Source organism: Lotus japonicus, chromosome 5, assembly GCF_012489685.1.
Source record: "Lotus japonicus ecotype B-129 chromosome 5, LjGifu_v1.2".
NCBI lineage: Eukaryota > Viridiplantae > Streptophyta > Magnoliopsida > Fabales > Fabaceae > Lotus > Lotus japonicus.
The window spans coordinates 29,680,941-29,707,559 of record NC_080045.1 but is presented as its reverse complement, the minus strand read 5'-3'; the positions used below and the strand labels follow the sequence as shown (position 1 = coordinate 29,707,559).

The 26,619-nt window shown below is 38.4% G+C and overlaps 1 protein-coding gene and 1 long non-coding RNA gene across 3 annotated transcripts; both read right to left on the bottom strand.

The window, feature by feature from the left end:
• Nucleotides 1-831: 831 nt before the first annotated feature.
• LOC130717891 (serine carboxypeptidase-like) lies at nucleotides 832-25,144 on the bottom strand. 2 transcript variants are annotated; one of them, XM_057568288.1, is made up of 10 exons: nucleotides 24,780-25,144; nucleotides 17,768-17,936; nucleotides 16,460-16,579; nucleotides 13,342-13,485; nucleotides 13,096-13,249; nucleotides 7,030-7,118; nucleotides 4,913-4,981; nucleotides 2,017-2,275; nucleotides 1,765-1,898; nucleotides 832-1,336 (listed from the first exon to the last, which is right to left on the bottom strand). In XM_057568288.1, the coding sequence occupies exons 1-10, from the start codon at nucleotides 25,088-25,090 to the stop codon at nucleotides 1,208-1,210; spliced, it is 1,578 nt and encodes a 525-aa protein (XP_057424271.1). In that variant the 5' UTR covers nucleotides 25,091-25,144; the 3' UTR covers nucleotides 832-1,207. The 2 variants fall into 2 exon arrangements, with proteins under 2 accessions (XP_057424271.1, XP_057424272.1); XM_057568289.1 differs by lacking the exon at nucleotides 4,913-4,981 and having other exon boundaries at nucleotides 24,780-25,143.
• LOC130717892 (uncharacterized) lies at nucleotides 2,545-4,905 on the bottom strand. The gene is made up of 2 exons (XR_009012451.1): nucleotides 3,828-4,905; nucleotides 2,545-3,734 (listed from the first exon to the last, which is right to left on the bottom strand). It is a non-coding gene; the product is annotated as an uncharacterized LOC130717892 (long non-coding RNA).
• Nucleotides 25,145-26,619: the final 1,475 nt, after the last annotated feature.

Sequence of the window (26,619 nt, the reverse complement as noted above, 5' to 3'; positions counted from 1 at the left end):
TTGAATAATTAAATTAAATTCTTCTAATAAAAAAAGCCTCGTAGCTGTAATAGCTCAATATTTAAGAATATAAGAATGATATTAAAAGGAGATTATATGTTCTATGAGTAAAAAAAATTACACCAACATCCAATCACATTATGCCACATAGGACCAAGTGTTTTTACTTTAATTTTAGTTTAAATAAAATTTAATTACTAATGTGACATAAATCAATTGGATGCATGTGTATAACAAGATTACACGTATAGTGCATCAAGAATCTTCTCGATTAAAAGCTCAGCTCCAAGAATATTTTACAAGTTTTCTATGAGAGGTAGTGGACGATATTCGAATAATTATGCAACAAGCAGTAAGGGCAACGTTTCCAAAACAAAAACTATTCGAACATTGTCATAAATTTTTTGAGAGAACATTGTCCTAAATTTAAAGTGCCTTAGTTGTTTATCGTGAGAAGCCATAAATGATTTAACGGATTAAAAGACGTATTCATGGGCATTATCTACCCAAAGTGCAAATAGAAACACAAAATTATGTTTTTTACTTCATCATAAAACTGCTGAAAGATTCAGAACAAATCTAAAGTATTTCTTACATTAAATATAAGAATTTGTTTTTGACAAATAATAATAATGAAATTTTAAACGAGGTTTATACATAAATGGCTAACTTTTCCGGTATAGTTGTTTCCAAGATTCTTATCAAATGTTTCAAAAAAAGATTCTTATCAAATAAAATCCCCTTATTTTTTTCCATTGCTGTTTTTTTTCTTCCAGCAAATTGTGGTTTGTTTTTCTGGTTCGGAACATATAACATTGGAAAAACAGTACATAGAAAGGTAAATCTGAAGATTCAATTATAGACAAATACAGGCATGAATTCTGCTCAAGCTTTTAGCTGCGCATCTCTAAGGAGTAAGCTATCAGGCTGCTACAACTGCTCGAGTAAACTGAAGACTGTCTTACTTGAGGAACTCAATTATTCCATGTTTCAAGGCAACATAATACTACAAATGAGAAATCTAAGTCAGAAGTACAAACAGAAATCTTATTTACAGGAAACAAAAATAAGTATTTAAAGCAGAAAATACAGAAGTCCTTGAGTATATAGTTCTTTTCTTCTATGATAGGAGTTCTTGGTAAGATATTTTACAGACTATATGCGGTCGGGGTGATATCACATCCCACACATACTAAGCTAAATGAGATCACATCTCAGCAACCAAACTTTCATCTTCAGCTCTGGATTCAGCAAGGATTCCCCGAGTCCACTTCTTCAGCATCTCCAATGCAGCCTTGGGCTGGTCCATTGGAACCATGTGACCCGCATCATGTACCTGTTTTTGTTGCACATAGTATTTTTGATTGAATAAACATTTTCCACTAATGAGAAAGGTCATAAGGAAATTAGATAACAAACGGTGTGTATTTTTGGATACTATTGAAATTGACTGTTTATACAGCACAAGCCAAAGTTTGCATTTGACCATGGAAAAAAATATGCACTTTAATTATTTGTACTCATTTCTGCCTTCGATACCCTTATGACTTGGATGTGAAATCGGGGTAATTAGCACTGCTGAATAGTTTATGAGGGTCTACTGTCTATTTTAAAACTTCCAATGAATGAGAATAAGGCTGAAGGAGGTTATCTTTGATCTACCAGTTTACTATATAACGGATGACTTATTTAAGATGGTATTGATAGTTTTCCCTGCATAAAAGTATGAAGTGTGCATGTGTGGATAGAGAAAAAGATGAAGACCTTAAGGAAACTTAGAGGTCCATAGTTCTTCAATGACCCGGCTTCTGATCCATCGACAACAAAAGGAATATCAGGTGAGGCTACAAATTCTTTCTGACCAGACCATTCCATGGCATGAACCCATCTTGAATTACCTACTCATAGAAATCGTAACACAAGGAAAAGGTTTATCAATTCGTTATTCGAATGGTTATAAATAAAAAACATTAAATTTCTCAACAAATATTGAACATTTTAAGAGTAAAAACATACCAAGCCAGTTGCAGATGAGATCAAATTCCCCAGCATAAACAAGCAAATTGATTCCATCCTCAAGAAGGACAGGAATACCAACTTCAAGGTTCCTCATCCAATCCACCAGCATAGCCGCATAAACTTCAGTGCTACAAGAAACAAAACGAATTTTCCCAACTCCTAGTGAATCCCGAACAGACTTTTGATTCAGGAGCTTCTCCATGTTTGAAAAGTCATAGCAAAGGCTCCCTTCACACTTCTTTCTGATATCATAGTACTGCAACATAAATATATAACCGGTGGTAAAAAATATGAATACACGCCTATATTGCTTCAAGATTACAATCTACATAAATATCGAGTAATGAATTTTTTCAGTACCGTTAGCAGTAAAAAAGGGTTTCTTAACATTTGTGGAAAAACTTCTGTCAAACAATCAATTATTCCAGAAGTATAAGTTGTTGGGTAAGGGCCACATGAATGGTTTTATGTTATCATTTCTAACACGCTCCCTCACGCAAGAGTTTGTTTGAGCTTACTTGAAAGTTGGAGAAATTATAATATTATTGCTTGAATACAAATACACTAGATAATTACAATTAATAGAGGCTAGACAACCTAATCAAGGAAATAAGTAATTATATACAATATCTCTTCTAATCTCCTAAAAGAAAAACAAATCTCCTAAAAGTAAATAATATCAAAGCAAATAATATTCTAATATTACAACACTCGCTCTCAAGCTGGTGAATGGATATCTAAATCATTCCCAGCTTGCAAGAAGTGGAGAACCCCCAGGGTGCTACGCTACAGCGCTATTGCGCCGCTTACTCACTTTTCCTGAACAGTAGACCTCTTCCTGGACTTGCCTTCAGATACTGCAAGATTCTATCCAAATGCCTCTCATGTGGGTCATGCATGAATTGACTGACAACAATAACAGGATAAGCTATGTCAGGCCTAGTGTGAGATGGATAAATGAGCTTTCCCACAAGTCTCTGATATTGGGACTTATAAACCCTTGAGCTCTCCTCATCACTCCCAATCCTGTGGTTTTGCTCTATAGGAACTCCAGTGGGGTTACAAGCCAATTCGCCAGTCTGTTTAAAAAGATCAAGGACATATTTCCCTTGACAAATAAAAATTCCTTTTCTCGAGTATGCCACCTCCATTCCTAGGAAATATTTGAGCTTTCCAAGGTCCGTCATTTCAAACTGGGCTTCCAACTCCTTTCTCAGTTTTTGCTTCTCAAGTTCATCATTACCCGCAATGATCATATCGTCTACATAGACTAACAGAAGCGTGAGTTTGCCACTTTGAGCATGTTTTATGAAAAGGGTATGATCACCCTAGTTTTCTAAGATAAGGTCGAACCCCGGTGGAATCTCAAAGCATTTTTAACATCAAATTGTTGCAACTCCCAATCAAAGTGAGCTTCCAAGGAAAGAATGATCCCTACCGTATTTATTTTTGCCCCTAGAGAAACCGTCTCCCCATTATCAATTCCATAGGTCTGAGTGTATCCCTCTACAACAAGCCTCACCTTATACCTGTCTAGTGTGCCATCTGATCGATACTTCACTGTATATATTCATGGCTTTAATCCAGTTCCTATCTTTTAATGCTTCTTGTACTGATGCAAGTACTCTGATAGAGTCAATAGCTGAAATAACTGATGCTGCACAGGAAGGTCTTTTGTAGGCACAAACTTGGATATGGGGTATTTGGCACAAGATCTGTCCTTTTTTCAAGGCAATAATTATCTCAAGGTAAGACTCATTAATGTAAGGTTCACAATAATTATTAGGCTCAAAGTTAGGATCACTTACCTCAGGTTCAGACGATTGGACTTGTTATTGGACCAGAATGGGTTTCACTTTCAGCAGGAACTTTATCCTGTATCTGTCAACATTACTCTGCACCATCATCGTCATTACCATCATTATCATCACCATCATTGTCATCACCAACATTATCACCATTGTCCTCAGTGGTAGGAATGGAGGAAGACATCAAAGGCTCATGTATTAGAGGAATAACAGACAACATTGGAGACTTGGCTTCTTGACTACTCTCCCCCTGAAGTTGGGGACTGGGATAAAACGACTCTGTTTCCTGAAAAGTAACATCCATGGATATATAGACAAGACGACTAGGACGATGATAACACTTGTACCCCCTTTTATGTGAAGCATGTCCTGTGAAGAGACATTTAATGGCCTGAGGATCTAACTTACCCTGATTACGACCATGAACATGGACAAAGGCAGAACAACCAAAGACACAGCTCTGAAGACTTGATAAAATGGGCAAAGACTGAAAGAAATTAGTCATAAACTGCACAGGACTAGCACCAGATAAAACACTAGGAGGTAATCTATTGATTAGGAACGTTCTTTTGAAAGCGTAATGCTCGGGTTACATCAAGAAGATGACGTTTTTTTCCTTTCAGCAACCCCATTTTGTTGTGGGGTGTCAACACAAGTCTGACTGTAACCTTTTAATAGTTCTCTCAAACTGTGTTCTAACCATGTGGAAAAAGTTAACAAACAATTGAAACACCTCAGACTTATCTTTCATAAGACAAACCCATGTGACCCGAGAACAGTCATCAATAAAAATAGCAAACCATTTTGCACCAGAAATATTAGAAACTGATGAAGGTCCCCACCAATCAGAGTGAAAAAGATCAAAAGGTTCGAAACTCCTAGTATCACTCGGGGAATAGGTTGCCTCGATGAGATTTGGCAAACTCGCACACATCACGATGAAACAACTCAGCAGGCACTTTGTTAAATAAATGAGGGAAAAAGGACCTAAGCATACCGAAAGGAGGATGCCTAAGACGTTTATGTTGGAGCCATATTTGGAAAGAATTCCAAGATTCTAAACTCACCTTATGACACTTGCTTACCTTATGCAGCAGACAATATAACTCATCCTGTTCCTTAGCAATTCCAATCGTCTTTCCCATGGCAAGATCCTGAAAAACACAATGAGAATCGAAAAAAGTAATTGCGAAGTTCAAATCTTTAGTGAGTTTATGGATGGACAAAAGATTGTGAGGAAGATTTGGAACATGAAGTACATGATTTAGATGAAGAGATGGGCTAAGATGGATGCTACCACAGCCGCTAAACGGGACTTGAGATCCATTTGCAAGGGTACACAGTGTTTATCACATGATGGTGAATAACAAGAGAGATATGACATATCTGGTGTCATGTGATCAGTTGCACCAGAGTCAATAATCCAGAAATCTATAGTACAAGAGGAATTAAAAGTTAAGAAGCTAAAGTTCTTAGCAGTCATGGCCATAGCACGAGTGTCAGAGGACTTACTCAAAGAGTCCATGAAGAGCAACAAACCTTCCCGAAGTAGGAGAAAGCAACAAGCAACAACGTCGTAATAGCAAAGTAACAAAGGATCACAATACAAAGAGATACCAGCGGCTCAAATAAGAGCAAAAAAAACAGCATCAGCAAGACGAACAAATGTACAAGAGAAAGGGGCTTCAAGAACACCCAACACGATTCCGAATCTGGGCAAAAGAACCCTTGGAACAGACGTGGGAGAGGCCGACGAACCTGTTCTGGGCAAGCTGGGTGGCGAGAGGAGGCCGGGAAGGCGGCGCTTGAGTTGCACGCAGCTGGGATGTTGTAGCGAGTGGGCTCACTCACCGAGGAAGTGGAGGCGCGTGAGCAAGAATCTGGTGGCGCCGCTGTTGGGAAACATGTAGATCAGCGTATTGTGACTCCAATGAAGGTGTTTCGGTCTGTTCTAAGCAACTTCGAAAAACGGCGGTGGAAGGACGTTGACGGTGGCTGAACGTAACAAGGGTCACTAGGGTTCCAAGTGGAACCTTGACCCAGAACAATGGTCGTAATAAGAACGGCAAAGGTTTTTTAGCGCGGAAGCAGCCCAGAATCCGGAGCTCTGATACCAACTTGAAAGTAGGAGAAATTATAATATTATTACTTGAATACAAAACCTAATCAAGGAAATAAGTAAATTATGTACAATATCTCTCCTAATCTCCTAAATGGAAAACAAATCTCCTAAAAGTAAATAATATGAAAGAAAATAATATCCTAATATTACAACAGGCTTGAAGCGTGGATAATGCACATGGCAACCTACCATGTGCTGATATTCAACTTTTTTATTAGAAGAATTTGGGGGTTGCATGAATCGAACGCTAGACCGTTTGGTCATAGAGGTTCTAATACCATGTCAAAACCAATTATCCCTGTCAAACAACCAATTATCCCTAAAGCTTAAGTTAAAGGGTAAGGGTCACATGAGAAAGTTTAAGCTATTGGGTAAGGATCACATGAATGGTTTCTAACAACCGAAAAGTTGAAGCTATTGGGTAAGGGTTGGATGAATGGATCTATATTATATTTCTAACAATCCCAAAATTTAAGTTATTGGGATTGTTATAAATATAATATAAAATCATTCATGTGATCCCAAAAGTTTAAGCTCTTGGATAAGGGTCACATGAATGATTTTATATTATATTTCTAACAATTCCAAAAGTTTAAGCGATTGGGTAAGGGATACTTTTTATGCTCAGATAAGATAGAGTTAAAGGTGCTTACAAACAGACTTTTGGTTTGGAGTCCTTAATCATCTTAGTTGTGATCCAAATCTCAGGAAAAATGGATTCCTTAGACTCTCCACACAAAACATCTTTTTCCCCCAAAAGGAAATTGCTTGAATGGGATTTCTTTCCCATATTTCAAATACTTCCTTTAGAGCTATTAAGTTATTGGCAAAATCAAAATTCCGAATCCCTTCTCTGCTCTATACCAAACAACTAAACATTTTAGGTTGACAGATTCTTTCACAAGGTATCGAAGCTTATATGAATGAGTGTGATAGATGTTGCTGGTCATTTTCGCCTCCTTCAATTTAATGTGCAGCAAGAAAGATTTCTTTTAACCAATGCCCAATAAGCTTCCATATAAGCCATAAAGCACAACTGAGATGTCAACAACACAGAAGAGGAAGAATTTGTTTACCCACATTTATATCTCCAGCATGTAACATGATGTCACTGAATATGACATTGCAGACTATATTTGCAGCCAGACATGCAGCCTTTCCATCAGTACCTGAAAGTATTAAAATTAATATTAAGGAGAAAGGTAACAAAAGCCAACACGAAGATTCGAAGCAAGTGAGAGCACAGAGTCTGGGTGAAATTATTCATGGGATTTTCCTTTTGTAGTGTGCATGGATAGGACAACAAAATCACTGAAAGATTACATGATCACTAGAAATTAACAAACTTGTGCTCTCATCTCATATATGACACGCACAGGTTTGGGACAGATTGACTTGAACACACCGGCAGATGCACTGTCTAAAATATACGACACTGTGTCATTACTACATCAGTATTGTCAATCCCAGAGGGCGGCCGACGCCAAAAACTCTATTGCAGTATAGCTCAGAGCAAGCTGGCCGCTACACTGAATCTTTTCTATAATATATACAATTTACAAACATGCTTTAAAATGATAAAAAGTTCTCAAAATTTACGATATTCATAATAAATTTAAAAAAGTCACAAGTGACAAATAAATCACACCAGTCTGACCAGTGAGAAATTAAAAAAGGGTGAATAAAGGTTGCGTTTTGTAGACAGGTTTGAATGGGCGTATTTGTTATATTTTTGTTAGTCATAATTTTAAGATTGCACAGAACAGAACCAAAGTCTCCTCTTAAAAATTTTACACCCGCAAAAATACCCGTAATTTATATTCGAAACATTTTAGTCATATAATAATAGCAAAATCATAAAAATAAATTATGCATATAAATGTTCTTTTGAAGGACCTCTCTAGCAGAAAATATCAAGCTCCATATTCTTTGTGCGAGCATGAAAAACTTGATTATGAGCAACGGAGACTACACTGAGTAGTATAAGAGAATTGGAGCCCAGTAAGCAAAGATTCAAGCCATAAAATCTAAGCTACAGTATTGGCCAAACTCCTATACTCAGCTTCTGTACTACAGAAAGCAACAAGTGTCTGTTTCCTACACCACTGTTGGGCCTGGATAGATACAGAAACCTGATGTAGATTTGCAGTCATCGAGATCTGTTGCCCAGTCTGCATCACAGTAGGCAGTAATAAGAATTGACTGCTGAAGGGAAAAAGGCCTGATGCGAAAATCACCAAGGATCGTTTCAATATTTCTTTTGATAAGCCAAAGATATATTGAAAGAAGTACAAGGGGTACTTCAACCCAATACAAACAGAGAGGTCTAAGAGAAAGGAAATAAGAAAGAAAGCAGACGTAGCTACCATATAGCCACAAAATAAGATACAGATCTAAATCCATAGCCCAACCCAATATGAATATCAAGAAAAATCGATATAGTGAATTAGGACCCCAAGGATAGCAACCATTACTGCAAGAATACCACGCATCCAAGACGTAAACCAGCTAAATAAGCAACCATGCAGCTAAGCTACGACCAGATTTTATACCAGCAGTAACAAACCAACTAATGCCAAGAGAGTTCCAACTTGGTAATCACTTGACAGCTCAAAGTAACAGAAAAAATCATCTTCGGGTCCCCCTCCAAGTCTTATTGGTTTACAGCAACATCAGGAATACGATAGAATTAAAAAAGCTTAATGAACCAACACCATCCCAACACATCAAATTTCATGGCAAGTTCCTGATAGAAGACAAAGGAAAAGGGAAAAGAGAGAGAAAGTTTGTAACTGAATCTGTTATCATAATTCTTGGTAGTTACAATAGTGTGAGATCGTTCTTATATAGAAGTCTGGTAGCTTGCAGAGCAAGTCAACCATTCTGTTAGAAACTAACAGAACCTAACTGATGCTAACAGTCCCTAGCAGCTAGTGTCCAGCTGGCACAGCTCAAATATGAAATTCAGTTTGTCTCTCATATGCTGAAGTATGGTAGTAGATAAAGCTTTGGTGAAAATCTCTGCCCTTTGGTTCTCAGTAGACACATGTTGAACCACTAGACTTTTAGCCTGGACTTTTTCTCTCACGAAGAAAATGTCCATCTCCATATGAAGGATAGAATTATGAGTCAACAACACAGTACTCATGTTATCACATAGGACTATCGGAGTCTGAAAAGGAAGCTGCAACTCAGTTAGCAAGGACTGCACCCACAAAAGGTCGGCTGTTGTGTTGGCAAGACTTCTATAGTCAGCTTCAGTGCTGGTCTGGCTACCAAGGTCTGCTTCTTTGTTGTCCAGGAGATCAGATTTGGGCCAAGAAAAACACAAGATCCAGAAGTAGATCTTCTATCATCTGGATCAGTTCCCCAGTCTGCATCACAGAAAGCTACAAGAGGTAATGCTTGGCTTAAGGAGCAGGGCTCAAGGTGTTGGGAGCAGAGACCAGAACCTGGTCAATATATGGGGAAACATGATCATATGTAGAAGTAAGAAACAGTCTGTAATAGCACCGAGCAGTTCTGAAGCCGAATTTAGGCAAAGGCACATGGTATTTGTGAAGAAACCTGGCCATAAAGGGTGCTTGAAGAACTCAAAGTCCAACAAACTACACGATGAGAGTTCTATGTGATAATAAAGCAGCCATAAGCATTACCAAGAACCCAATTCATCATGACATAACTAAGCATGTGGAGATTGACCGACATTATCCCAAACTGCAAATATCCTAACAAAAGCTCTTCCAAGACCCACTTATGAAAACATCCAATATGGTAGAAATCTATCCCCTAACTTGAAGGGGAGAGTTGGTGATTGGTTCTTAATTTTAGAAGAGCCAAGATTTCCAGAATTAAACTAAATCATTTGACTGATTATAATCAGTATAGCTAAGAGAATATTTTTGTTTTACTATTTTAGGATCTCCTCTATATGCTTTCCTCTCTAGTTTTCTGCCATTGAAGAGAACATTATAGAGAAATAAAATTATTTCCATAGTTATCAATCGGGGATCACAGAGCGTCTCGGACTCTCGGCCACCCAAAAAACTGGTATAGCAAGAACGCGCATAGCGGGATGGCCGCAAAACAGTCATAGTCGGAGGTCCCTCGGAGAGAAAGAAGACAAAGTCTCCTTCGTGCTTGAGATAGAAAGAAGACGAAGTCTGGTTGTGGAGGCAGAGGTGCGACTCTTTTCCATTAGGGTTTTTTTATATTAAATTCCAGAAAAGCCCCTAAAAGTAGCCACTTAAACTTTTAAATTCAACGGCATTTCAGTAAAGTCCCTGACCTTTCCCTAACACGCTGAGATTGCACACAAACAGCCGCGATAGCGCCTGCGATGGTCGCAATGTTGAATTTGAACGCTACATGCCGTCACAGAAGGTAGTTGCGACGTGAGGATCGCCCCGCGATCAATAACTATGATTATTTCTATACATATTGTGAAATACAATTATTTCTACACCCTCTAAAATATAGTGGAGGCAGAGGTGCGACTCTTTTCCATTAGGGTTTTTTATATTAAATTCCAGAAAAGCCCCTAAAAGTAGCCACTTAAACTTTTAAATTCAACGGCATTTCAGTAAAGTCCCTGACCTTTCCCTAACACGCTGAGATTGCACACAAACAGCCGCGATAGCGCCTGCGATGGTCGCAATGTTGAATTTGAACGCTACATGTCGTCACGGAAGGTAGTTGCGACGTGAGGATCGCCCCGCGATCAATAACTATGATTATTTCTATACATATAGTGAAATACAATTATTTCTACACCCTCTAAAATATAGTGGAGGCAGAGGTGCGACTCTTTTCCATTAGGGTTTTTTATATTAAATTCCAGAAAAGCCCCTAAAAGTAGCCACTTAAACTTTTAAATTCAACGGCATTTCAGTAAAGTCCCCGACCTTTCCCTAACGCGCTGAGATTGCACACAAACAGCTGCGATAGCGCCTGCGATGGTCGCAATGTTGAATTTGGACACGGTGCTACATGCCGTCACAGAAGGTAGTTGCAACGTGAGGATCGCCCGCGATCAATTACTATGATTATTTCAATACATATAGTGAAATACAATTATTTCTACACCCTCTAAAATATAGGAGATAAATCAACACAAAGGACTGGCAAAATATGCTGGAGCAGCTAAAGTAGAATTTGGAAAGGGCCCAACAACACGTGAAACTCAAGCTGACAAAAAGCAGTGGAATGTTGAATTTCAAGTTGGCTACTACTAGGTGTGCTTGAAAATTCAAACATATAGATTGAAGTAATTTGCTAAGAAGAGAAATGAGAAGTTAGCTCCAGGTTTTATGGACCCTACCAAATTGTCGAAAGGGTGGGACAGGTTGAGTATCGTCGAAAGCTACTGGACCATAGTTGGTGCACATGATCTTTCATGTGTCTCTTGGAGAGGGAAGTTTCGGGTACATTACAACCACAACCTTTACCAGATGAGCTGACAGGAATAGGAGTCGCAAGCTAACCTACAGGATGTGTTAAACATTGTGAAGCAACCAATTATCCCAAAAGGTTAAGCTGGTGGGTAAGGGCCACATGAATGGTTTTATATTATATTCTAACAGACATGAAGTACAACGAAAGAGGAGAAGTTAAATTGTTAATCAAATGGTAGGAACTTCCAGCTTGTGAGAACTAATGGGAGCAGCTCACCTCTTTGCAAAGCAGTTTCCCTAACTTTAACATTGAGGACAAGGTGAAAACTTACGGGGGAGCGAAGTATAGATAGAAGACCAGTGATAAAAAGAGTCAATAGTAAGGCTGGAATTAGCAGAGAAATTAGTCAGGATTGGGGTGCTGTTAGAATTATTCGTAGCAGTAACTAATATAAGATATGGCAGGTACCCTTAGGGTGTTTTTAGCTAGTAATTATTGCCTTGTTAAAGAGTCTAGGCCCGTCGATTGTCAAAGTGTTCTGGGAGTTCATGTATTCGTCTGTCTCACTATTCTTGGATCAAAACCAAGCAATTCTTTTTGTTCTGCAATAAAGATAATCTTTATTTTCAATTTTCTGTACCAGTTGCATCACTACAATTTCAAAACTTTATAAGTTTAGATCACCTGCCAACAGGGATCATCAGATGAAAACTAAATAGTAGATGTCATGAGTGGAAGGTTGACCGATTAGTCAACTTCAATTGGCACTTTTTCAAACTAAAATGAAAATTTTATCCATTTTTAAACTTACGTCTAACCTAAAATGTTATCCATTATTCCAGCTTCAATAATCAATTAAACAAATTGAAATATTAGGATATTTTACTCTCCTTATCAGTGTTGTCAAATATCGGCCATGGTGTTTTTCCAAATCGGGTTTTTAACATGCCGCCACAAAAAGTGTGTGGCGTTGCGGTTTGGCATGGCGGGGCCATGGCGGCCGCGATTCATGGTGGTATGGCGGAAATATCGGGAAAATGGCGGAAATTCCCGAATTTTGTTTTGAAAAAAAAAACTATGCAAAGGGCCCATGGATTTTAATGGCCCAAGTCCATATTTCAGCTTCTAATCCCCCAAATTCAGAATAGGAACCCTAATTTCACCCAATCTCCTTTCAAGTCTCACCATCCCATAGCTGCTTCCCCATCCACCTCCGACCACCGCTCCGCCCATTCCCGGCCACCTGCGGTCGCGCGACTACCGGCGACCACTCTCGCGGCCACCGGCGACCACTCCAGTGTCCGGCCACCGCGTCTCTGCTCATGATGTTTTGATAATTGGTATGTAATATGCTCAATGAGACTATGAGACTTAGTATCTATCTAGTATCTAATATCTATTAAACCTCTGATATGATATTTGCTATTATATCTATGATATTGAGCCTATATTAGATGATATAAGTTGTTATTAGTTAGCAAATTTTTTATTTGTTGTATTGTATAATTGCATTATGCAGGTTTTTTAATGTGTGTATGTATAATCGTATATAATGTTGTAGATATATATTTATAATTTTTGGCCGCCATGGCATCCGCCATAATTATATGGCGGTATTTTGGCTTTCCTCCATGGACCGCCATCCGCAATTGATAACACTGCTCCTTATCCATTATAGCTCTCACTCCAAACATACAAAAATGACAACAAATAGAATATTCACTGAAAGGGCAAATGACTAATGTAAATTACCACAAAGCTTTATTGACAATTCACAGGCTGGAACCAACACTTTGTTAAGGCGACCATGTGTGCCCTTTGTAATTATGCCCATGTCCAGTGCATAATCTGGGTAAGCTTTATACTGAATTGCCGGATTAGTAAGCCCATTACCAATGGCCAATCCCTGTTCAAACAATTAAAATAAGACATGCAAGTACTCTTGTCCTCCAATACAATTCTCGCACTTGGAACAATTCACCATGTGACGTAACAAACCTTCAGGTTTATATGAATCCCTTCATTAGCAAGGTTTCCTTGACGGATACGAGATGCAAAAGCCGGAATATAGTGCCCTGCATACGATTCACCTGTAATAAAAAAGTCATTCTTTGCAAGCTGGGGATGCTCTGCGAAGAATGCCTGAGGGAAAAGGAAAACAACTGTTAAGAAGGTAGTTTTAGTCTTCTAAAATTATTTTTACAGTCTCTAGATGTGTATTATTTGTACTATTCTATACTGTGATTTAAATATTCAAACCTGAACCCACATTTGGACATGACCATGATGACATTCAAAATTCTTTCTTTAACATGGTATCAAGACCTATTCTTAAATTTCTTTTCTCCCTAGCTAAATTTATTTCCTTTCTGCATTTGGGAAGCCCTCATCTGGGTTACATTGCTCAGATTCTTGAGGAGATTCAAGGCTTGCAGTCTAATGCCACAGAGTGTGGGTGGTCTACGTCGTCGATTTGACCATTTTGAGCACCGGATGGACAGCGTGAATAGTGAGATAGCCTATCTTCAGTGGTGTGGTGTCTTGAAGGCTGCAAGTTTGTAAGGGTGGTCCCCATTGATGGTGAAGGACACAACAAGGACGGTGCACAGTTAGTTAGCGGGTACTTTATATCTTTACCTATTAAGCATGCTAGTCTTCACATGATTAGTATAGTTGCTTGTATGGTATTACAAAATATAATGTTTCCGCCCACTGTTCCTGCACCTTTCACTGTAAATGGGTTATTTTGCACTTTTGGATGATGTGGTTATGCGGGTTGATGGCAGCATCAGTTTTGACCTATACTAGACACTATTGAAGGGTTTAATCTATTTTATTCTTTTCTGACTTAAATTTCAATAGCTATTTTTTTTCTTGATTTAAATATCAATAGCTGTATTTAGGTCTACCAACTACCATACCGCTCAATTAACGCTTGTTTCAATATTTTCCACTCAAGATCTATGGATCATGGGTGTACACCTTGGATCTCCGTCTTTAATCCACCCAAGAAGTATCCCAGAAGATGCTCGTCTAACTTCTTCAACACTAGAGCCACCAACGCTTCAAACACCTTAACATGCTTTTCCACCGAAGTTGATTGACTCAAAGTCCTAAGCCTCTCATACACTCTGCGCAGACTTTGTTCTTCAAAAACACGAATTAGGGCCACTATTAATCCCACCCACATCAACATTGGGTTCTTCTTCAAGAATCGGAACTAATACTCGGCATCCCCTCCATGTTAATGAAAGAAAGCAGCACCTTTCCACAGGCTTCATCCAATATATCTTAAGAAAAAAACCAGACCTACCAATACACCACAATGGTTGGTGTATCAAAGTTATCCTCACTTCTCTTTGAACCATTGACCTCTCACATTCCTCCTAGGTATCTCCGTCATGTTCCCAGTCAACACTGTGCTTCTTCATCCACCTCGCAAGAAGCTTCTTGAAGTCACCCATAGCACTCACATGTTTGCTAATGATTCTGAGAGTTGAGATCCTTGAGCTCTAGCATTTTTTCTGATTTTCAAAAGTTGAGCGCCCCTTTTGCTTCCAACCTTATTGAGATACTCCACTGAGGACTTCAAGGCCACTGCTCCATAGTCTCTCAGCATGAGAGTGACAGAGAAGAGATTAAAGGGAATAGGAAGAATCTCTCCAAGGGTTTCCCCGTACAGCAAAATTTAGTTCTATTATTTGATTTTCAAGATTGAATCCATTACGTAGTGAGTATTTATTTATCCAACATAGATCCTAAACCCTATTTAACTATACCTACACCCTATTTAACCATCTGCTGACATGTAAGTAACTAACCACTATCTCAACTGCTAATCAATTAACAAAGCTGCTTAACATTTCTACATGCACACACTTTCCAAGGCCCACCACCACCAGCAGGGGCGGAGCCAGAAATTCTGAGTGGGGGTGGCTAAGATTTAACACATGACTTATAAAAAAGTTAATTTTTTTTAAAGAAAATTCTTCCTTCACACTTGGTCTCCACTTAGTTTTTTTGAAACAATCTCCACTTGGTGAGAGTAGGACGAGAAGAGAGAGAAAGGAAAGATATAATATAAAATGTAATGGAAAAATAAGAGAGATAAATAAATGATTTGAGTCACACACTACTTCAACAAATAATTTCATTTCAAAAAAAAAAAACAAACAATTTCACTTTAAAGTTATACAAAAATATTTTTAAAAAATGGTTAGTGTTAAATTTATATTACCAAAATTATATGATAAAGTGAAAATGAATAAATAATAATTATATTATTATTTTAATATCAAATAAGAATATGCATTTTGTCTTAAAAAAGCTAATAAATAATTAAAGATAATATGCATTTCGGTTCAAGGATGACTTGCTGAGGCACTGGAAATGTCAAAGCCAATAAATAAAATAAGGTAAGAAAACAAAAATGGGTTGGCTTCGATTGCAAAAATAAAATAAGAGGGAAAAGAGATAATGAAAGTTGAGACAAAGAGCACCGTGATAAAACAAACTAACAGACTAGAGTGAGGAACTGAAAAGATGGGGGTGACTGAAAAGCTGATAGACTAGAGTCCCTAGAGTGAACTCACAAACTTGAAAGAGAAATAGGGAATAAAACTTTTTTTTCTAAAGACCCACGTAAGAGAAACTGAGAAGCTGGGGGTGACTAAGCACCTGCGTGTCACCCCACTAGCTCCGCCCCTGACCACCAGAATGGGCCATTGTTGTTAATTGCAGATGGCGGGTCATGGCGGAAATCCAAAATCCCGTCATACATGACAAATAATGGCAGAAATGGCAGCCATATGGGGGGATGTCGGCCATGGCGGAAAGCCAAAAAAACTGCTATGCGTGATGGCGGATATTTGATAACACCTTAACATCCATCTTTGGTTCAAAGAAAACTAAACTGCCTGGCTTCCAAAACTTCCTTCTTCTCAAATTAAGTTCAGTGAAATGCTTACTAAATTTTGCACAGCAGTACCAAAGAAATTTTAACATAGAGAAATTCAGAACTACAGATTCCACTATTAAACAATAAATGTTGTGTAATTGGTAACAACGCACTAAAATTCTATAACATATATTCAGATTTCAGAGCAAACAAAGGTACCTGCAAAAAGTCGTACAAATCATTGCTAACACCCTTTTCATCATGACGTATGTCACGCAAATCAGTACTGTAGCTAAAGCCAGTTCCAGTTGGTTGATCAACATACAAAAGGTTTGATACCTACAAGATCACCAATAATTGTTAATTCCCATCGATAATTCTCAGAGGAATAGTACAAAATGTTCAATAAGCAGTTGTCAAAGTTGGAACAATAAACACTTAGGATATCAAGTTTATTTCCACCCTCAGAGGCTCATACAGACACCCACACCTTCACCTTTCAGGATGATGTGAAGAATGATAAACAGCAAGTGGTTGTTTCTGCTCAGATTGGTTTGTAGCTAAAATTACATATTAGTACTATAAAGATGGAATGGAGAACCTTCAAAACAACTAGTCATTAAACACAAAGATGCCCCACTATGAGCGCTAAGATGAACATAACTAACTCTGGAAGTAATAACAGAAACTTGATAAAGTTTTTGCATGAGTGATTACTTTGTTTCTCACAAACATAATTATGTGATAAAGATTCACTACTATACCAAGCAATGGGTAGATAAGTTAGAATTTTTTAAAACAATTATAAACAAAGAAGGGGGTAAGATCGTATCCATGAATATGTTCTTTGTAACTTGAGAACTTATAGGCCAAAAAACTAATAGCATAGCTTATTACCTGAATAGCCCCAGTCATAATTTAGTGATCAACATTCTGCCCTCTTTAAATAAAAATTGCTAAGTTACTTCAAGAGACTACTTCAAGATGGAAAAAAGTAATTCTGATGCCAGCTCAAGTTCAGATAGAAACTCATGAGTTTAATTCTCAGGGGTATGTTTCCTTTCAGACACTTGTTCCTTTGGTACTCCAAAAGAAATTCGACCGGATGAGATACTCTTGTCATGTTTTGGGAGGAGGCGAAGATGTTCCTTAGCTCAATTGTTTTGCTTGCCTCCACCCATAGTCTCTCTAATTTCCATAATCCCCATTTAAATGTTTTATTGCACTCAGAGTCCCTTTATAAGTCATGACTTCCAAATCTATTAAGAGTTGAGCTATATTGAAGCTTGTGAATTACAATTCCCTTTGCTTTTACTCAAACCTACTCATTTGTCTAGCAATCCGAATGAGAGAGTTAGGACTTGAGATTCTTCTGATATGTTTTTAAGAAACAGTGTTTCAATTTCATACTTCTCCTAATCATCAAAGGTTTCTCCTATTTCAAAGTTCCCTCTATTGTCAAGTCTTTTGTTCACATAATTTGTAGCACATAAAAATAAAAAATAGAAAAATATTAAATTAGGATACCTTGTCCCAACCATACTCATTCCACACAAGAGTCAAGTTGTCGGCAATTTTGAAAGGGCCATTTTCATAAAACAAAGCCAATTCGCTGCTACACCCAGGTCCCCCGGTCAACCAAATCACAACAGGATCCTCCTGGCTGTTGCGAGATTCAAAGAAAAAGTAGAACATCCTGCCCACACCAACAACAAGTAAGAAGTAAATATAAAATATCTACTAAATATCCAATTCTACAATACAAAACAATACCAATCATTTAATATCTATTGCAATAAAAATTTAGACGTGCATGTTTATTAAATTGACAAATACTCCATGTAGTCTTATTGATAAGGTCCTTTCAACCGGATCAGACAAATTAGGAAACGACGTTGAAATTAGTTCATGAATTGGTTTTTAAAAAATTATTGCAACATTCCAAGGTCTTTGAAGTCAAACTCAACATTGTTCTTAACTTAAGGATTAGAAAGATACAGAAGTCATGAATGGAAAATAAAAGAACAACAACAACAATACCAAATGCATCTAAGAATTTATGAAGGGTCTTTTTTTAAGACCGTCAAAAGTTGATGGGGTCCTATATAAAAAGCCAGAAGCGAGTATTTAAAATTTAACAATCTGATTAACCATAATGATCCGAAAGTTGAAGACTTTTTAACACTATAATGAAGCAATGCAATTTAGTAAGAAAAACTTTTCATGATAGGAAAAAATACATACAACTACGAATTAAAAAAGTTTTAATCCACACCTATATAACAAAATAGAGTAAGGAGTAAGGATATATCCTACGGTACACTCTACAAAATTGTCTAGCATCATTTTCATTTTTCTAAAATCTAGCATTGTTGAAAATCTTCAACTGAATTTCATTGATTGAAAAGATGATGAATACAAGAGAGATTACAGTATTTATACTATGAGATTTGTTAGCTTGCAGAAGAAGCTAACTCTAACTAACCTTGACAGCTAAGCTTTGACAGCTAAGCATGTAACTAACTCTCTAACAAACCTGCCAGCTAGGCATAACTAACTGAACAGAACACAGTCAGCATTTACCTAATAACACTAAACAGTAACACTAACATAGCAGTAACTATATTACTCCAATAGGCCCCCTCAAACTCAAGGTGGGGGAGAAAGTGATTTCTCAATCACATTGAGTTTGTCACGAAGAGTTTCAAAACGAAGTGGTGATAGAGCCTTGGTAAACAAATCTGCCAGCTGATCAACAGAAGGAATGTGATGCACAAAAAGAGACTTGTTGAGAACTTTTTCCCTCACAAAGAAGATGTCAAGCTCCATATGTTTAGTGCGAGTGTGAAGAACTGGGTTATGAGTCAAAGCCACTGCACCCATGTTATCACAAAACACCCTAGGAGGAGAAAAAGGAATCTGCAACTCCTGCAAAAGAGACTGAACCCACAACAGTTCAGCAGAGGTATTAGCTAGGCTCCTGTATTCGGCTTCAGTACTCGATCTAGCCACCAGGGTTTGCTTCTTGGAGCTCCAAGAGACAAGGTTTGGACCAAAAAAGACACAAGAGCCTGAGGTGGATCTCCTGTCATCAGGATCTGATCCCCAATCTGCATCACAAAAGGCCACAAGAGGGACTGGAGTGTGCAAACTACAAGGCTTGAGGTGCAGGCCATGAAAGAGAGTACCCTTAAGGTATCTTAGGATTCTTTTAACAGCCTTCCAATGCTCTTCTAGAGGCTGACTTAGAAACTGACAGACCTTGTTAACTGCAAAGCTGATCTCAGGTCTTGTTAAAGTTGCATATTGGAGAGCACCAACTATTGATCTATAGAGAGTTGGGTCAGCAAAGTAATCTGCTCCATATTTGCTGAGTTTTGCTCCACTAACCATGGGAGTAGAGATCCCCTTGGCCTCTCCCATTTCTGCCCTTTCAAGAAGGTCAGTTATATATTTAGTTTGTGTCAAAAGCAAGGACCTGTCCTGAAGATGATGCACCTGAACACCAAGAAAGTAGTCAAGTTGGCCTAATTGCTTCAAGGAAAATTCAGAGTTGAGGTGCTGCACTACTTTCTGAACCAGAGGCAAGGAATTGCCTGTAATGATAATATCATCTACATAGACTAGTATGTAGATGCAGCAAGTTGGAGTGTAGAAAGTGAAGAGAGATGGATCACATCTACTTGGTTTAAAACCATACTTCACAAGGGCTGACTTCAATCTGTCAAACCAAGCTCTTGGGGCCTGTTTAAGGCCATAAAGAGCTTTGTTAAGTCTGCAAACAAGAGATTTGTCTTCATGCTGAAATCCACTTGGTTGCTGCATGTATACCTCCTCTTGAAGAGCTCCATTTAAAAAGGCATTATTCACATCAAGTTGATGAATATGCCACCTCTTAGTAATGGCCAGGGAAAGAATGAGCCTAATAGTTATAGGCTTCACCACAGGGGAAAAGGTTTCTGAATAATCAAACCCCTTGACTTGATGGTAACCTTTGGCCACAAGTCTGGCCTTATACCTATTGATGGTGCCATCTGCATTTTCCTTCACCCTAAAAACCCATTTACAACCAATTGGCTTCCTATCCCTGGGAAGTGGAACCAATGTCCATGTATTGTTAGCAAGCAATGCATCATATTCAGCCTTCATTGCAGCTAACCACTTAGGATCTTTGAGTGCTTGCTTGGTGGTAGCTGGTTCAGCTTGAGTAAGCAGTAAAGTTGGAAATAATCTGGGCATGACTATGCCAGATTTTGCTCTTGTCTGCATAGGGTGAGTATTTCCCACTGGCTGAGGAAGAGGAGCAGAAGAGGAAGAACCAGTTGAAGCTACTTCAGTGGCAGTAGCTGCTGGTGTTGGGGGAGATTGTTGCTGAACAGAAGCTTCAGCCTGAGAAGAATTCCCAGAAGAAGAGGCTGCAACCGAGTCTTGACCTTGAAAGGGCTGCTGGTGCTGAACAGGAACTTGAGAAGCTAAAACAGGAATTTCTGAAGTGATTCCATGTGCAGATGAATCAGACCCAGCAGAGGAAAACAGGGTAGGATAGGGGAATTTAACTTCATCAAAAATAACATCCCTTGACACAAAAATCCTACCATCACCATCCATGCATTTGTACCCTTGATGAGATGATGAGTAACCAACAAACACACATTCCTTGGACCTGAGTGACAGCTTAGAGTGTGTATAAGGCCTTAAGTGAGGGTAACAAGCACAACCAAACACCCTAAGTATCTTGTAATCAGGAAGAGTCTTGAACAACTTGAAATAAGGACTCTCATTGGCCAAAACAGTAGTAGGAAGACGATTAATAAGAAAAACTGCAGCCAAGAATGCATGATCCCAATATTGAGAAGGCATTTTAGCAAAGGCAAGTAATGAAAGGCCAGTTTCTATGATATGGCGATGCTTCCTTTCAACACTACCATTTTGATGGTGTGTGTAGGGGCAAGTCAATCTATGCACTATGCCAAGCTTAGCAAAATGAGATTGTAAAGGTTTAAATTCAGTGCCATTATCTGTTTGGACAGCCTTAATTTTCAGATTAAATCTTAACTCTACCATAGCTTGGAACTGAAGAAAAACAGAGGAAGTTTCAGATTTGTGCCTAAGTGGATAAATCCATGTGAAACGAGAGTAAGCATCAACACAAGTTAAAAAGTAAGAGTAACCACAAGAAGACTCAATGGAGGAAGGGCCCCATAAGTCAGCAAAAACAAGCTCTAAAGGTGTAGCATAAACAGTAGTAGAAGAGGAAGAGGGTAACTTGTGAGACTTTGCTACACAACAAGCTGAACATTTAGAAAATTTTGCTTTATTAGACAAGGATATATTACATTTGGACAAAGCAGAATGTAAAGCCTCATGATGAGGATGACCTAGCCTACAATGCCACAAATCATAGGCAGTAGGATCTACATTATTAACAGAAGACACAAGAGAAAATGAACTAGCACTAGGTACACTTGAAGATGAACTAGCACTAGATACATTTGACAAAGGAACTGAAACAGAGAAGACAGATGGAGCAGCTACTGGTGAAACAGATGTAGATGAAACAGATGAAGCTGGAGGAAGGGTTGGAACATGCATCCCTTCAAAATTGTATAAACCATCAGGACCAACAGTTCCTTTGAGCAAAACCCTAGAAGTTTCCTGACATTTGACAACACAATAGGATGAGTGAAACTCAAAAAAGACATGATTATCTCGAGCAAACTTGCTTACACTAACTAAGTTCTTTGTGATGTTAGGAACTAGAAGCAAATTATTCATAGTGAGTGTGGTGTGTTTATGATAAGGAGATGGAAAAGAGGCATGTCCAACAGAAATAATAGGCAAACCTTGTCCATTTCCCATGTAGATATGATCATTACCATTTAGGGAAACACTGTCAGAAACAACTGAGGCATCATTGGTAACATGATGTGTAGCTCCAGAATCTGGAAACCATGAGCTAAGATTCGCTGCAGCAGGAGTGTGAGAACCAGTAGTAGATGAAGTAGGTCCAGTAAGCATAGCCTGTGGAGCTCTAACTGGAGGATTTCCAGGTCTTGATCCACCAGAAAACTGAGAAGAGTTCCACTGTGAACCTCCAGATGGTTGGAAACCAAACTGCTGAGCAAAATTTCCCATGCCTAAACCTTGAGGAAATTGACCAAACATGTTTGGAAAGCCTCCATACTGTGATGTACCAAACTGAGAAGGTACACCAAACTGTGGAACACCACAAAAGGGAGAGAATCCAAACTGAGGCATCATCTGAGAATGCATAGGTAGTGGCATACCAAAACCAGTTGGCTGCATGCCAAACATGCCAGTAGAACCAGTAGAACCAGATGATGAACCGCGATGATAGCAAACACTAGCATCATGCCCATACTTCTTGCAAATCTGGCATTGAACACTTCGATTTCCTCCTCTTCCACCGCGAGAGTTGTTACTGCCATTGCGACCACCATAACCACCACGAGAACCACCATAACTGCCGCGATTATCATAGGAACGATCATCGTAGGTGTTTTCAGAGGAACCTGAAGCATAGTTAGCCTCAGAGGTCGCCGGCGACGACGTTGATGAAGAAGACGACGACGCCGGTGCAGGTTGCGTCGCCGGTGGCGCAGCTTGAGAAAGGAGCGCTGACGGAGGATTCGCACTCAACTGACGCGTGCGAGAACGCTCAAGACGCGCTTCATGCGCGATAACCATAGCTTCAGCTTGCGAGATCGTGCAAGGGAACTCGCGACTGTAGATGATAGTCATGAGATGACTATATTCATCGGGAAGACCATCAAAAATCGCTTCAAGGTGCTCGCGAAACGATACAGGATCTCCGATCGAGATCAGAGCATTGACGATGGCCTTGATTCGCTTGAGGAACTCAGACGCAGTCTTTGATCCCTTGGTTATGGATCTCAATTCCGATCGCAACTGCGTCGATTGTGCAAGCGATTGTGCTTGAAAGAAATCAAGCACAGCTTCCCAGATCTGCCAGGACTGAGTGCAGTTGACAACAGTTGGAAGCACTGATGAAGACAGAGACGAGAGAAGCCAGGTGAACAAAGCAGAATCCTGTTGATCCCATACCTGATATGCAGGATTCTCTACTGCATTCACGCGATCCTCCTCACTGAGAAATCGAGGAGGAATATCAGGATGAACAAGAAAATTCTGCAATCGATGAGTTCTAACGATGCCTTCAACGTGCTGCTTCCATGAGAGAAAATTGGAATCATCAAGCTTCAGAACAAGCTTGTGAACCAGAGAAGAAGAGGCCAATTGTGGTTGAAGAACCGCAACTGGAACAGGAACTGCAGTTTCTTGTGCATGACCTTCATCAGCCATGGTGATTGAAGAAGAAAGAAGAAAAACGAAAATCTAGAGAGAGAGATCTTCAAGGATCGTACTCAGCTCTTGATACCATGTTGAAAATCTTCAACTGAATTTCATTGATTGAAAAGATGATGAATACAAGAGAGATTACAGTATTTATACTATGAGATTTGTTAGCTTGCAGAAGAAGCTAACTCTAACTAACCTTGACAGCTAAGCTTTGACAGCTAAGCATGTAACTAACTCTCTAACAAACCTGCCAGCTAGGCATAACTAACTGAACAGAACACAGTCAGCATTTACCTAATAACACTAAACAGTAACACTAACATAGCAGTAACTATATTACTCCAATAAGCATATTATTAATTACTCTCAAAATTTTCTTTTCAAGTTAAACTTTTTCTCAAATTCCAGCGCTTCTTTTTTAGACCACAAGTTTCATTCACGGAAGGCAATATTGTTCTAGTTGGGAACATCCACATTCTGGTGAGACTAGCTCTTCCATCAGGGCCTTTTTTACATACACAATACAAATCCGAGACCCTCTAAGGGAAACCAAGCATGCATGTACCACTTGAGCATACCACCCATGGGTAAATTTCAGCCGTTTATACTTTTACATAAATATAATTCTAATTTTAAATTAAGTTTTTCGCCTAAACGTCAAAAAGCTATTCATTCAAACAACAAAATACACATACCTTTTGGAATGATTGATATAGTTTTCCTTTCAATCCATATCTTTTAAGTTTTATCCGAATTAAATATTTTTATTGAATATTTTTCAAATAACAAATTTTAAATACATTTTTTGTATACATTAGTATAGTTTACCTTTTAATCCAAATCTTTTAAATTCTAACTGAATTTATAGATTATTACTAAATATTTTTACTTTTAATGTCCATTTTTTAAAATGTCACTGAATAATGCTTGTTGGTTCTAAAAACTAACTGCCATAATCAATCAAAATATTGCCTAATAAATATAGCACAGTCATGTTAGTTTTTAGTTGAAATGTTGTTAAACAATTAAAGTATGTTCCTTGACTGTATTTTACCAGTTAAATTAGTCCTCAGGTTAGAGTAAGACAAAACAGTAGAAGTTAAACAAAAAAAAAGGCAAAAATTAGGGTCTATTGAAGTTAACGTGAAAAGCAGAAATCAAGGATGAAATGAAGTCCAGAAGAATCAAAGTATCAAACCTTGCGGCATGGGAATGTTGAATCGGGTAATACCCAGCATAGTGACCCAAATCGTCAGCCGAAACCCCAGAATCAGAACCCAATACATTGGGGAAGATGAGGCGCTTCTCAACGATCTTGCTGGGTTGGATAGAAGAATTGGCATCGCGAACGATGTTGATACCGGTGTCCGGAAACAAATTGAATTCACTGATAAGCTTCTTTGCATGGAGGGACAGGCGAAGATCATCGTTTGCCGCAGAAGATGATGGAGAAAAGCGGAAGAGAAGATTGGTCAGGACGACTAGCGTTGAAATGGAAGAACGCAACATTTTGGGGCTGCTGTGTCGTTGTGTTCTCAGTGTAAAATTCTACCACAATTTATTCCCTTTTTATACGCTTGGCGTCATAAAGGTATAATATACAATTTAATATATATAAAAATATGTTTGTGAGTCGGCGTTGGAAAGCCAACGTAACAATTTGTGTAACACGTTAATTTTTTGAGGGTTATAACATAACTTATAACCTTTTCAAAAAGAGTTTAATTTTGATGCACCGACGGTGTAAAGTTTTTTTACACCGTCAACCAATCAGATTTTAAGGATGTGACATGTCAATTAAAGAAATTAAATGAAAAGAGAGATTTTTTCACATTCTTAAAATCTGATTGGTTGACGGTGTAAAAAAACTTTACACCGTCGGTGCATCAAACTTTTTCTCTTTCAAAAATAAATATGCTGATTATACTTACTAACATAAAATGCAAGTAAATATTTTTTGTTTCTAAAAGTGTTTCCAAAATAATGTCATACATAACTTTCATCCATAAACCCAACTACATAAGTCATCATACACTAACACTTGAGGGCGAGAATCAGTCAACAAACATAATAATAACAATAGAGAGAAGTAGACTTGCCTATAGAATCTTATGATAAAAAATGACTTCATAAGCCTGATATACTTCTTATGATTCCCACACAAGAGAAGCGCATAAAAACAATACATCGGGAAGCTACCATGTCCCACAAATACAAACTCAGCTGGTCAAAACCCTACGCACTTTACCATGTCACGTCAAGCACTCTACCTGCAAAAGTACACCAACCATGCCCTAGACTCTACTCCTGTGAGTCCTTAGAAGAATCATCCTCATCACACGAAACATCAATCTCAAGCATTTTCCGTATCAAGGCCATGAAGGTGGAAGACAACGTTATCCCCTACATGACTTGGGGTACACTATATGCGACGTAACGGGAAAGGATGATGGTTCATGCATAACTCCAAAATGATGTCATGCATAACTCCTGATAATAAGTAAATATACATTTGTCATCAAATGTCCTCGAATGATAGCTCAAGTGGTAAGAGCTAGGGACATAAGGGTTGGGTGGGATGAAGGGTCAAGGGTTCGAACCCTGTGGAGGACTAATTTACTAACATTGCTAACAACTAACATTTGCCTATAAAAAAGAACATTTGTCATCAAATATAGACAAGAGCACGAAGACATACATCAGTTGTCCATCAAACAAGTACCATAAACGCATCACCGAAGCAGAAGAGAGGATCAAACACGACTATGAAATCCTGATAACAAAATATTCATAAGTTTGATATACTCTCAGTGATTCCTAAGCATGGGAACCACAAAAAACAATGTATCGGGAACCTACCATGTTGTAACGCCCCGAATTTCGGGTGTCACTTTAATAACCTATTAAAGTAAATATGCAATATTTTCCAAAAGAATGTATAAACACGAGTATATTTTTTTTCTTTTCGCAGTATTTCCAAAACATGTCATGCATACTCCCAACTGTAAATAAATTTACATTAAACCTTGAACAAGGCG

Excerpts from the sequence above, each read along its gene's own strand:
- LOC130717891 (XM_057568288.1), bottom strand. The coding sequence starts at position 25,090 with ATGTTGCGTTCTTCCATTTCAACGCTAGTCGTCCTGACCAATCTTCTC. Across the intron at positions 13,250-13,341 it reads GGATTCATATAAACCTGAAG|GGATTGGCCATTGGTAATGG; the intron begins GTTTGTTACGTC and ends TTGTTTGAACAG. Across the intron at positions 4,982-7,029 it reads TACATGCTGGAGATATAAAT|GATCTTGCCATGGGAAAGAC; the intron begins GTGGGTAAACAA and ends TGTGTTTTTCAG.